Source organism: Elgaria multicarinata, chromosome 8 (genome assembly GCF_023053635.1).
Source record: "Elgaria multicarinata webbii isolate HBS135686 ecotype San Diego chromosome 8, rElgMul1.1.pri, whole genome shotgun sequence".
Taxonomy (NCBI): Eukaryota; Metazoa; Chordata; class Lepidosauria; order Squamata; family Anguidae; genus Elgaria; species Elgaria multicarinata.
In genome coordinates this window covers 66,857,502-66,871,530 of record NC_086178.1, presented here as the reverse complement: position 1 = coordinate 66,871,530, position 14,029 = coordinate 66,857,502, and the positions used below count along the sequence as shown (strand labels likewise).

The following is a 14,029-nucleotide window of genomic DNA, read 5'->3' as shown; positions in this document are numbered from 1 at the left end:
GCTTTTGGAGAGATTGATGCTGTTTTACAGACTAGCACTGGTCCCATACTGATGACCAACATACCACCAATTCATAATAATCCAATGAAACTTGGCCATCTATATTACCCCCAAAAGAGACATTTGTGGTAAAATGATAATCTCTGTGGAATCAATGAACCAGTTTGCACTATTGTTACAGTCACAGTGGCTTATTTTACATTTATACAATCTGTGGTGCATGCCATTTTGAATATTCAAGCCATGGCTTATCATATCTTCCGAACTCAGTGAGGGTGGGCTGTTGGTATGATTAACAAGCCTCCCAGAACCCATGGGCTGTTTTAGGGTTGTGGGTGGTTGTTAATCACACCAACAACCCACCCTCACCCACAACGACCAATGCAGCTTAAGTATTCAAAATGCCTGCTGGTGCACACCACAACCAACCATGGTTTAAATAAGGTGATTGTGTGAACTGGAACACTGTTTGGATTGCTTGCCTGCTCACTCATGCTCAATTTGTACATTTGTAAGCAAACAGATAGCACAAATGAACGTAAGTCTCCAGTATTCTCTGATTTCCCCCCAAAACAAAAATCACTGCTGTAAAGTCAAGTATAAATTTCCATCATTTGGACCAATGGCTTCTTTTATTTTTAAGACCAGCAAGTCAGGGAAGGAGCTTGGGAAGACCAGCTAGTTCAACAGAACTATCAACTGATACACATTGTTTCTCAATTATATACAATCCTCTACAACAGAATAGTAAAACATAATCTAGACACACTATAAAAAGGTGTTTCTACTAAACCAAGTTGACCACAGCCTATGTTCTCCTTTGAGAGCTTTATATAAAGTCATAATTTTTGGTATGTTTTGTCTAATTGTACAAAAGATTCAGATTCTAACAGGGGACCCAGCAGCAACTCTATTCCTAATAGAAGTAGATGAACAATACTAGAGTGTAACAGAGCAATCCAAAGTGGAGGTGGGGGAAAGTGACAAGGTGGGTCTAGTGCCAGACAAGACAGGGGTTGGTGGGGAGCTTGAGGAAGGAATTTTCCTAGGCCAGCTGCAGGCTGCCATAGGTGAAAGGTCAGGAACAAGGTGCTCTCAGGGAAATGAACCGGCTTTGGATCAAGTGGCTCCAAAGCTAATTCCATCCCTGAATTCCATCCCTGAAATCTTGGGGTTTGTGCTTGTTACAACTACCAAGAACCATCAGCAGTAGCTTTTGGATAGCAGAGGGGCACCTACGCAAAATCTTAACCCCTCAGGAAATCAACATCTGGGGAGTGGGGGTAGGACTGCAATGCAGTTTTGGAAGTAAAACAAAATACAGAGTGAAATGACAATCAACCCTTATGCCTGCTGCGAAGGTGGTCTCTATTTTACATTCACAAAAACATTAGTATTTTAATAATTTCCTTTTTAAGGTTCAGCCAAGTTCTTGATCAAAGTTTACTCCTTTGGCCTGAAGTATATCTCATGGCTTTTGTTTTTCATAATGGCAGAAAAGTGAAATATCTTGGACAAACATTTGCTATTAAAGATTCACCTGATAGCTAAAATATGCTTAATTAACTAGATAAAAGAAATAAAAATTGCAGAAGCAAATCTCAACATTGTTTGCAAAGCATCACAGAGAGTTACCTTTTATTTGAAATACAATATCTGCACATCTCTATTGTGTCCCACAAATCACTGGTGGATCATGTCTTGGTCTATTTGCAAGGGGGAGCAGGCCCTGTGCAATTGGATCATTAGTTACTGAAGTTCTTATCTCAGGCACTCAAATGATATACATATTAAAATAATGTGTGACTGGAGACTAATTATCTCTTAATTAGGTGCTTTGGCTTGCTTTTAGAATATCAGCTGAACTGTTTACAGTGCTCCCATTCCCTCACAAGGTATTGTTATCTCAGTTATTTAAAATGTTGCACATCCACCCAAGAGACACTGCAGGGCTGTTGCACCTCAGACCCACGGACCAAATCCAGCCTGCCTGGATTCCCCGCATGGCCTTGCTCCCTTCAGTGGTCCCATCCCTTTCCCCTATCTGCCAATTGTTTGAAGATTTCCCAGCATTTGATGTCCCCCCACCGCCATTCCAAATGGTTGATATTCCTCTCCTGAGGCTTAGTAACTGGCAGTAAGAGCTTTAAGCTAAAATATGCTGGCATTGGGGGGATTTTGGCCCTGGCCCCTTTGGCCTTCAATTCCACCCACCGGAATGCGCCGCCTGAGAGCTCCTCAGAAATTGAATTTGGCCCTCAGGCTGAAAGAGGCTCAAGATCCCTGAAGAGAATGGTAAAGCTGGAAGCAACACTGAAGCTCACCTAGGCTTTAGTTAGTCCTACAGTGACTGTGCATCAGGAACCAGCTCAGTCACAGCACTTTGTCTGAGAATAGATCCTCTCCTCACCCCCTTCTTGCTCCCTGCTCTCTATGGTCACCCCAAGCCTTTGCATTTTTTTTCCTTCCAAAGAGTGTTAACGACTCCAATGTACCCAATGCCTCAACCACTTACCATGACAAACCCTTCGTACTGCAAGCTGAACCACCAGCACATGCCTGCAGCCAAGTTTAAGCTCCCATGCCAGCCTCTGCGAGAACTCAGCTAATTTCCTCATAACTCAGGTTCTCATTACAGGCTTAAATTGTTTATTGATCTGTATATGTACATCGCAGTCCCGCTACCAAATTTGCTTTCCCCAGTGTAATGTATACAGTTGAATGTCTTGTTTGTGTTAGCGTAATAAACATTCTCCATTGTTTGAAGAAGCTTGAGTGTATGTGGATTGCTCTGGGTTTCCCTCTTTGCCAAAGATACACTAAAAGACCCTTTTATTTTTGTGTATCTTTTAGAGTGTATACAGACTTGTACACAAATCTACAAGGAATGCATTTGGAAACAGTGGCTTTATCTTTAAACCAGACTAGGGACTGGACTGAACAGCCCATCAAATAGTATACACCTTCAAATAGCAGATTGTCCTCTGACAGTTCATCAAATATAGTAAAGTCATCTGTAAAGTAGGACACATGGCTGCCTACATATTAGGAAGCAACCCATGAGACCAGGCATGAGATGGAGTATGTGAAAGAGATGTCAATTAATATAAAGAGATTAAAAATGATCTGGGGCCATTTAGGGATCAGGGAAAGACACAATCCCTGCCCTTTCGGTAGACTTGGTTTGTTCCATGTTCTTACCCTTTACTATAGGCTTCTTACCTTTCATCTTCTAGATCTACAAAGCTCAGCAGGGAAGAGGAGAAGTTTAAAATAATATATTTTTTAAAATGATCAGATATGAATTCACCATTCTTGAATGCCACTTTTTCTTAAGTTTAAACCTATGAACAAAATGTCTATAACTCTACTGCAATAACTTTTGAATGATAACATTGTTAAATAATAGACCTATGAATATGTATATACCTTAAACTCATTCCATCAAACCTCTCTTTATAACCAACATAAAATGAAAGAACACAAAGACTACTGAAGAGATTCACAACCATTGGCTTCAAGGTTTTCTTTTGACACACTTGAGGTTGTCTCATACATCAAAGGAATGTTCAACTCTTAAGTGCAGTTTTAAGCCTGAAGAACTATCCTAATGGCTCTGTGCCCTATTTTTTATTAGAATTCCATTTTCATGCTTATCTGACAACAGATTTTACATTTACTGAAATCATATATTCAAAGCAGTTTCAAAAAAATTAATGTGCTGTGCCATGGCGCTATCAATGCCCAATCAATATTTCAAGAATTATAGTCTTCACACACAGCCATAATCTAAGTACTAGTCGCTGCCCTGAAAACCATCAAGGTGTTTAGAAAATTGACCCTTGAGCAGTAAATCACTATTATTACTTCACATGCATTGCTGTGAACAACTCAATGTGCAGGCTTGTGTGTGTGTGTGTGTGTGTGTGTGCATGCACACATTTCTTTCATGTGAAAATATGAAACAGCTTAAGTCTTAGCATACAAAAAGACATGTTCTTTAATATTTAATTATATTGCTTACTGATAACTTCAATTCTTCAGAATTTTTCTGCTAAGGTTTTCCAGCCAGAAATATTAATGACTGAGAACCTTCATTAATGTTAAGTGACATTAAAGTTGTCAGGATATTTGTTGATTATTTTTAACTTTATTTGCAGACAACATGCAGAGAGATCTATTAGCAAATAGTCCTGGAAACTCAGTAAACTTGAATGAAGGCACATCAAGATAGTTCTCAAAAGGTCACTAGAAAGGTTTACTAATTCCAAATATGGCAAACATTGGGAACATAAACAGTCAAGACCCAATTTTAACAATACATATCCACCACACACATCTCTACATGTGCTGAGACTACTAACAGGTTCCGGGCTTACACACAAATCTACTATTCCTCCCTCTCTCCCTTACAATATATAGAAAGTAAATATCCAAAGTATGAGTTCCCAATTTATTTGATTACATGATGTTCACTACTTCTTGTTCACAAAACATTATAGAAACTAGGAATCTGTTTACATCTGTTACTGTATTTTAAATCTTTGTATTGCTGCTAGGTTTTATTTTGGCTTTTACTTCTATTTTACACAGTGGTTTTAAATTTTTATAGTGCTTCTTTTATTTTATTTTATGGTTTTGATAGTTGTGAACTGTCCAGCAAACTTAAGCTATATAAAAATGTAACAAATAAATGTAATATGCCAGTTCACTGCCCAACCAGCAAGGTTTGGGCGGTGGGCAGTTATTGCGGGTGGGAAGGAGGCAGAAACAAAATAAACGCAGCACATGTGCTGCCTCATGAGGTGGAGGTGGAGCCAAGGCTATAAAGGCTCGCCCCCACAAGCATATGTATTTTAATTCAGATTTAAGAAACAAAAGTTAAAATGAAACCTATTTAACTAATTCCATTAAAAATATTTTTTTTCTTTCAGGTTTATGTTCATTCACAGTTATTTTCCTCGAACATACTTGCACTGCATTCTGTCTTCACTTAAGTCCACTGACCTGCATGGGGGGAAAGGAAACTTGCACACCCAAAAATGGATGGTGGGACAAGACCCCTATTAAGGACCTTTCAGAAAATATGATCCTTGAAAGGGTGGCTGGCCTCCACCCCTCCAGCGATAGTTACATTGAAGAAATGAATGAACTACATCCCAATTAACAACATACGAATGGAAGTTTTCTGAAAGAACGAAATTTTGAATAATAATTTACAAAAACCCAAAACATTTCTAGTGCACGTCTTAATGGGAAACCTTAAATTTCATGGTTAGGGAAGATCGTGTGATCAATAAATGTGACATGTCTCAGTTCAGCTGTTACCTTATATGCATAAAGAGGGGGAGATTGAGGGAGTATGTAAGCCTGAGACCTCATCCTGATTTCACCATTCATGGAAATGAAAAAAGGAGAGCAGTAATCTATATAGGCTGCAAGTAACTCCAAGATGATTTTTATTAGGGCACAAGTTCCATATTGTACAATGTATTTGCCCTCTCGCTGTGGCATCCCCCAATTATCCCACCTAGTTCCAGTAAAGGAAATCTCTAGGCCAATTTGGTTGTAATGGTCCCCTTCTCTGTAAACTTCATATTCTAGAGGTAGTCCAAGAAGCATACTCCCAATTCCATTTTTAGGTGTGGGCAGGCATGCTCTTTGTTAAAGATCCACTGCTAAATAACTTTGTCCTACTATTTTCAGCAAAGAGCCTCATATAATTATGACACAATTTCTGCACATGCTACATATTGTAAAACATTATATTGGAACCTCAGGGTAAGCAAGAGAGGACACTACCAAATTACTAGTTTAAAAAAAAAACCTTCCCCAGAAAGTTCTTTTTGCTGAAGAAGGCATTCTGAAATAGCTCTGAACCACTAATGTTTGAAACAATCATTTTTATGTTGTGTGTTCAACAGTGCAGAAAGAATTAAGACCAATGCATGCTGAATTTTATTGCAACACTGTATTGTTACAAATCTGAAGTACCTTGCCTTAGAAATAGTGGAGGAAAAAACATACTTGACTATTCTCTACCACTTCCGTTAGTTTATATTTTTAAAGTCTTCAGCAATGTCACATTTTACCCTTAGTATCCATTTCAGTAATATCAGTATGATTAGTGTACGCACACAAAGGAAAACAATCTCCCAGATAAATATAATTATATGATATACTCCAGATATATACAATTCTTCACAAGAATTTCCTTCCTAGCATGCTTCTGGCATTGAATAGACACAAAATACTACCTGTTAACTTACTGGGGGGATACTTGGCCATGTGACTGGTTTACATATCCTATCTCTTTGCTTTTCTCTGTGCCTGCCTTCTTGCTTGCTTACTTGCTACTGGTCTTGGCCAGGCTAGTTCTGGTTAATCCTGTCCTGCGCTTGTTTTACTTCTCTGCCTACTTGCTATCTCTCTCCTCCTTTCTTCTCTCAATTCCTTTCTCCTCATATCCGTTCCTTATGGCTCGTTCCAATTTCGTCTCTCCCAACTTAGTTCCTATTCGGTGTCTCCCCTCTTCTCAGCTGCCTTTTTCATGTTCCTTATGGAACTGTCGCTCTGTTGCTTCTAAGGCCCCTGTCATTCAGGACTTGTTTATCTCTAGATCTCTTCACCTCCTTGGTCTTACTGAAACCTGGCTCCCTGCCCACGATACCGCCATCTCGGCTGCCCTCTCTCTTGGAGGACTCTCTTTCTCTCACTCGAGTCGCCCAGAGGGTCGGGGTGGTGGTGTGGGTCTTTTATTATCTAGTCTGTGCCAGTTCCAGCCTCTTTCCATTCCACCATCACATTGTTTCTCCTCCTTTGAGGCACATGTGGTGAGGCTCTTCACTCCATTGCAACTGCGGGTTGCAGTTCTGTACCGCCCCCCAGGCTCGTCCTCAAAATTTCTCTCTGATTTTGATTCGTGGTTGTCCTTTTTCCTCTCTGACAACTGTCCTACTCTTATCTTGGGTGACTTTAATATCCATGTGGATGACCCTCAAGATGCTGCAGCTCTACGATTTCGCTCCCTATCTTTATCTTATGATCTTAAGCTTTGGTCTGATGTACCCACACATTCCCTTGGACACTGTCTGGATCTTGTTCTCACTCGGAATTGCTCTGTTTTGGACTTTTCTTCTGCTGACTTTCCTTTGTCAGATCATCATCTAGTTCTTTCAATATTACTCATAATCCTCCTCCTTCACGTCCCGCTTCTCGCACTTGTCGTGACTTGCAATCTATCAACTACGAGGCTTTCTCCCAGTCTCTAGCCTCCTCTCTTCCTTCTGTCTTTTCAGCTGTCTCCCTGGACTCAGCTGTCTCCTCGTTTAATTCCTCCTTATCTTCAACTCTTGATAATCTTGCTCCATCTACAACCCGGATAGTTCGCCCTTCTCAACCCCAACCGTGGTTCACCTCTTTCCTCCACTACCTCCGCTCTTGTTCCCGGGCAGCTGAACGCCTTTGGCGTAAGACCAGGGACTGGGCAGACTTTGTCCATTACAAATTTGTACTCTCCTCTTTCTCTTCTGCCATTTCGCTGGCCAAACAGCAGTACTACTCAACGCTGATCCAGTCAAATGCTAGGCATCCTCAGCGGCTCTTTGCTTCCTTCAATTCTCTTCTGAAGCCTAATCCACCATCTCTCCCCGCCTCTCTGTCTGCTAATAACTTTGCCTCTTTTTTCAATGCTAAAATCCAAACCATTCGCTCTGATCTGGCCAGCTCTGCTCCTCTTCCAGTTCCTGTTCCTCATCTGCCAGTTCCCCCTGCAAATTTCTCTGCGTTTCCTTCAGTGTCAGCTGATGAACTGTCTACAATACTGTGCTCTTCGAAGCCTTCCACTTGTTCTCGTGATCCGATTCCTTCTCGCGTCTTTATAAATCTTATTCCCGCTATCCTCCCTTCCTTGCTTCATATTATTAATTTTTCTCTGTCCTCTGGTTCATTTCCTTCTGCTTTTAAACATGCTACAGTCTCTCCCATTCTCAAGAAACCTACTCTTGATAGGCTATCTCTGTCTAACTACCGACCTGTCTCTTTGTTGCCTTTTGTTTCAAAGATCCTGGAGCGTGTGGTCTACTCTCGTTGTCTTGACTTTCTTTCTAGTAACTCTGCTCTGGATCCTTTTCAATCTGGATTCCGTCCTTTGCATTCCACTGAAACAGCCCTTACTAAGATCACCAATGATCTTCTTACTGCCAAGTCTAAAGGCCTTTATTCCGTTCTTATTCTCCTTGATCTAACTGCAGCCTTTGACACGGTTGATCATGATCTTCTCTTAGATTCCCTTCATGACCTTGGACTTTGTGGCTCTGTCTATAACTGGTTTGCCTCCTATCTAGCGGGTCGCTCTTTCAGCGTGTTGGCTAATGGCAGCTCGTCTTCCTCTTTTCCCCTTTCAGTAGGGGTTCCGCAAGGCTCGGTGCTTGGCCCGTTGTTGTTTTCTTTATACATGTTGCCCTTGGGTAAGCTTATTCAATCTCATGGCCTCCAATATCATCTGTATGCCAATGATACACAATTATATCTTTCATCTCCGGAACTTTCTCCTGATGTTCACGATCGTATCTCGGCATGTCTCTCAGATATCTCAGCCTGGCTGCTTCATCATCGTTTGAAACTTAATATGGCAAAGACTGAATTGCTTGTTTTTCCTCCCAAACCTTCTCCTCATCTCTCATTCTCTCTTACTGTCAATGATGTCACGCTTACTCCGGTCAATGAAGCTCGTAGTCTTGGCTTTATATTTGACTCCTCGCTCTCCTTTATTCCTCATATTGAGGCAGTAGCTAAATCCTGTCATTTTTTCCTGTATAATATTGCCAGGATTCGATCATTTTTGTCTGTCTCTTCTGCCAAGACGCTTGTTCATGCACTGGTTATTTCTCGGTTGGACTACTGCAACCTTCTTCTCTCTGGCCTTCCTTCTTCTCACATCAGTCCGTTGGTCTCTGTCCACCACTCTGCTGCTAAGATCATCTTCTTGGCTCGCCGCTCTGACCATGTCACTCCACTTCTGAAATCTCTTCATTGGCTTCCAATTCACTTTAGAATCCAATCTAAACTTCTTCTGTTGACCTTCAAAGCTTTCCACGGTCTAGCTCCTTCCTATCTCTCCTCTCTCATCTCACACTATGGCCCCGCTCGTGCTCTTCGCTCCTCTGATGCCATGTTTCTCGCCTGCCCAAGGGTCTCTACTTCCCTTGCTCGGCTTTGTCCCTTCTCTTCTGCTGTCCCTTACGCCTGGAACGCTCTTCCAGAACATTTGAGTTCTACAAGCTCAATCACAACTTTTAAAGCTCAGCTAAAAACTTTTCTTTTTCCTAAAGCTTTTAAAACTTGATGTTGCTCGGACTTTATACTGTTAGTTTTACCCTACCCTGTGCCTGCTTACCCTACCCAGTGCCTGTTTGCATTCCCTTCCCCTCCTTATTGCTTTACTATGATTTTAGTAGAATGTAAGCCTATGCGGCAGGGTCTTGCTATTTACTGTTTTACGCTGTACAGCACCATGTACATTGATGGTGCTATATAAATAAATAATAATAATAATAATAATAATAATAATGATGATTCATAATTATTACATGGATGTAATGGTAAATATTAAAGGCTACCTAACATAGTTAACCTATAACCATCTTTTTCTATTCTTACACAATCAAATATTCCCTGTAGTAATGATCCCTTTTATCTCCGCATTCACTTTTAGTCTTTTTGCATGAACATAGAGATCACCTTCAATCACTTCCTGTGTCTACTGTCTTTTTATAGCATGCTGGTGCCATATAAAGACAGCCGTCACTGCCAGTGATTTATAAGCGGCTTTTGCATGGCAGCACTATTGTGTGTACCAGCTAACAACTGGAGTGGGGAGCCTTTTCATGTGATGTAGAACCTTTAATTAATTTTGACAACCCTGCTTGGTAAATCCTAAGGGTTTGCACACACAAAAAACCCATGCTATATAACAGTCCACTTTGGATATAACACTGAACTATGGTTTAGTGCTATGTGAATAAGCAAAAGTGGGCTCAGGCTCAGCCACTCATTCTGAAGCACTCCAAATATAGCCACCATCTAATGTTTAAACTTGTTGATATTTATAATGAATTTTCATGTAAGACTGAATCTCAATCTAAGACCCAGATGTGTAGCTGCTGCATCTATCTTGTTGAGTCCGGTGTACAGTTCTTAAATAGGTATGAGCCCTAGCATCAACTAATATTGTGTTTTAAGGATTACACTCTTGGGATGCAATCCTGTACCCACTTACTTGGAACGAAGTCCCATTAAACTCAGTGCTGACTTACTTCGCAATACACATGTATAGAATTGTGCTGTCAGACAGCAAAACTATAATACAAAAGAAACACTAGAGCCATATTCAGGCATTTCTCTCATATAATCTCTTGCTTAGCAAGAGACAGCTGGGCCATGCTGAACAGAACTAAGGAGAGAACAACCAGGGTTAGTGGGCACAGTCCCATTGTCTCTATCAATGTGATTGAGATGGTATAGGAAAATATGTCTGAATAGTGCTTAACCTAGCAAGAAGACAAAATGCCCAAACCAAGCTAAAGGTCTGCAGTTTTCTTCTTATATCCTCTTTTGCAGAATGTTACTTGTTGTAATATAATGTAAAGGGTTTAAACACTGTCTTGAATCTAGATTGGCATGCAGTGGAGTTCTGCTCACACCAGAGGAAGGTTGTGGGGCAGCAATTTTCATCAATTCCTCCTTCGCTCTGGAGACCCATGACACCTAAAAAGCTGTTCTAGAAAGTTGAGGATCCTCTGGAACTGCATGACAGGTGGAGTCGGGACTCCAGGAAAAAAGGGGAATTGGTGAAAAGTGCTGCCCCTCCCCCTTCCTCCACTAGGGAGCCCCCAATGGATGCTGGTTCCCTTTGCATTGGAAGGAGCCCTTTCATTCCTGGAGAAGCAAGTCTGGATGCAATTGATACTGTACAAGTTAATCAAACCCTCCATCATTCTTCTGAAATATTGGAGCTCATAAACAGAATGAAATATGTTCACAGTCTTCTTATAGGTCCCCAACTGTACACACAGAGTACAAGTAGGAGGTGGATTAGGGCTTTTACAACACAGCAGCTAGGCCATATTGAATCAAACACTGCATTATGCTTTAAGCAGATGTCTCTAACTTTCCATTCTGTACAAGCATAATCTTTCTTTTTTTCAGCAATCAGGTCTCATTAATTCACAAGGTTTTCAGAAAACTAGTCAGTGGTTTTTAAAATGTGCAAAAAAACCATGTGGATTTGTTTGTTCACTCACTAATGAAATCAAGCCCTTATGTTGCAGATCTGGTGGCTGGGTTCACAGCAAGGTCTGGTGAGCATTTAAAAAATATCAACCACATATGCTTAATGTTATGAGAAAGACTGTAAGGCACTCGCGATGGCAGAGCCTCTCGCTATAATCAATACAGCCAGTTTGCGTTCATGGAGGCCATGAAGAAAACCTACCTTAATGTAATGGAAAAATCAGGGTTGTTATTTATACTAACCTGTATTTTGATTGGCCATGAAAAGTTGCTGACATATACATAGAAAGTGATATTTGGGTTGCTCCTGAAGTTGAACTTTTCACAGGAAAAACTGTCTTTGTATTCCTTGATATTAGCTCTCGAAACTACAGGAATCTCTTCTCCAGATATTGTTCCAGCTATATATAAAAAAACATTTAAAAATTAAAGGCTTTTAAACATTTATTTTAGCTTGTAGCCCACTTCATCCCAAGGACACACAGAGTATGTTGCAATGACAAAAATTAATAGGTACACAGGTATACGTTACTATAAACAAAACTGCCAATGAAACAAATTCTATTTCCTCAAAGCTACTTAATTCCATCCAATCCAAGGTGAAAGCAATGTCAGAAAATGTTCCTTAAGGCTTGATGAATCTTTAGGAGAAAACAACTTGGAATCCTATTGGAAAGCCATCAACACTTCCTCTATGTACCTCGATGTTCAAAGTAAGCACACAACTCATATACTCAAGGGGAGCACACTTGACTGATCTTAAAAACTATGATAGTACATAAGAATGGGTGGGGTGGGTGGGGAATCTCTAAAGCACATAGACCCAAGCCCTTTCATAGATTGAAAACTGGCACCATGAATTTAAAACATGCATTTATACATATATCCATATCACACAACCATCCCGTTGCATACTTTCAAGGATTACAAGTGATTCATTATATAGTAGATTTGAATTTATAGTAAGCATATTCCATTTAATTACACAGCTAATATAGCTTCCACAAGGAATTTACACTAAAATTGCATAGGTTATTCAAGTGTGCAAAAATGTATTTGTCTTGTTTGCAAAAGATTGCTTTAGTTATCCCTAATGCTCTTAAAGAAGTTTAATAGTAAACCAGGTAAACATGGTTCACTTGTAAGACCTGAGACTCTTAAGCAATTGTTTCACCTGTATATTGCTGAATTGGTGAAGTTTCACACACAAAAAAACCAGTGAGAATTTCTAAAAATATTATGATAAACAACCCACAGGTCTCCAAGAAAGTTTTCTTAGTCCAGGAACCTGGGGTTGCCTCTGATATGAGGAGTGGAAATGAGGTTTGCAGGGGAGAAGAGGCGGGTTCCATCTGTCATTTTTCCTCTGAGGCTATTCCCCCAACAGGTGACTTGGAAACCAATGGGGAAAAGCAGGTGGCACAATGGATTGCAGAGGAAAACAGGAAGACAGGTGGCTCAACAGCTCTTTCACCCCCGCTCGTCACTTGTCCCTGCAAGGGCCCACCTACCAATCCTCACTTCTAGTGCTAGAAGCAATCACAGGATTGGGAATCCCATATTTACCAAACATCTAGCTCCAAATGAAATGCAACTAAATTCAATACCCATCTAGTTAGTGCATTTTTAAAAATGTGGAGTAAACTTCATATTCTAATTCACTAGTTAATGCTTGCATAATACATGTCATGTTTTACCTGCTTTGTGAGTTCTCTGTTTACACTTTTAAAGAAACACACATTAGAAGATGCATTCTTTTTAGTACAAATAGCACTACAAGGAGCTTCTTAAAAGAAGAGATTGACGTTGACAGCCCCCCTACCTAGCTCTTGATCTATTATTATCCATCCCTTCCTCTCCAGCAGCTTTTCCTTGCATAGCTAAGTATTACCCACATCCTATAACACCAACATAGGCCTTAGCTAGACCTAAGGTTTATACCGGGATCGTCCCGGCCTGCTCCCAGGATATCCTGTGTGTCATTTACATGAACAGGGATGACCCCAGGACAATCCCGGGATAAACCTTAGGTCTAGCTAAGGCCATAGAGCAGTATGGAGCAGTATGGAGTGCTTCAGCATATTACAGGAAAGTTGTATGTGTGCAATGCATGGAATTTCAGACCCTCCGCTATAGTAACATGCTCTGAGAGCCACTTCCCAATTTTACATGGTATACATGGTTCTTTTCTGGGAGTCTGGTATGTACCTTGTAACAAAAACTCTACTGTTTGAAGTGGAGTAGCACAGCCGTAAAACACAGGGACAAACGGTGGATTCACACCTAGCTACAGGCAGCTTAGTGACATGTGCCTACCATGTGTTGGTAAATGTATGTTTCTCCTGGAAACACATGTTTCCTCTTCAAATGTTGTGCTGTTCAGCAGGTATCAACACAACTTGACACTTGGAGAAACAGATCTGTTGCTCAAAGTGTAAACGGCCTCCTGTTCGTAACCATTCTGCATAATTAATTAAAAATACAATCAATGGTGCTCTCCTTGGATATATTTTCAGAAAGTCAACATAGCCAATTCAAAGAAACTTTCTAAACAAAGCTTTTTACTAAAGCCAATAGAGAAATTGGGTTCAAAAGTTTGGGAGGGGGGGAAGATAAGCAGGTTCTTTTATCAGCAGACACAGAAGGATTTTATTGTTTGATATCAATGTTAAGGTTAATAATTAAATTCCTAGCTTGAACATTGAAACAAAGAAATTAAAAACTCAGTCTCTGCAGT

The 14,029-nt window shown here is 40.4% G+C and overlaps 1 protein-coding gene across 1 annotated transcript in view; it reads right to left on the bottom strand.

Moving 5' to 3' along the window:
• The window catches only part of ATRNL1 (attractin like 1), a 682,244-nt gene that overhangs the window by 381,238 nt on the left and 286,977 nt on the right, over positions 1-14,029 (bottom strand). Inside the window, exon 24 of the mRNA XM_063132703.1 lies at positions 11,536-11,693. Within this exon, the coding sequence (XP_062988773.1) occupies positions 11,536-11,693 (158 nt within the window). The remainder of the gene's footprint in view (positions 1-11,535; positions 11,694-14,029) is intronic.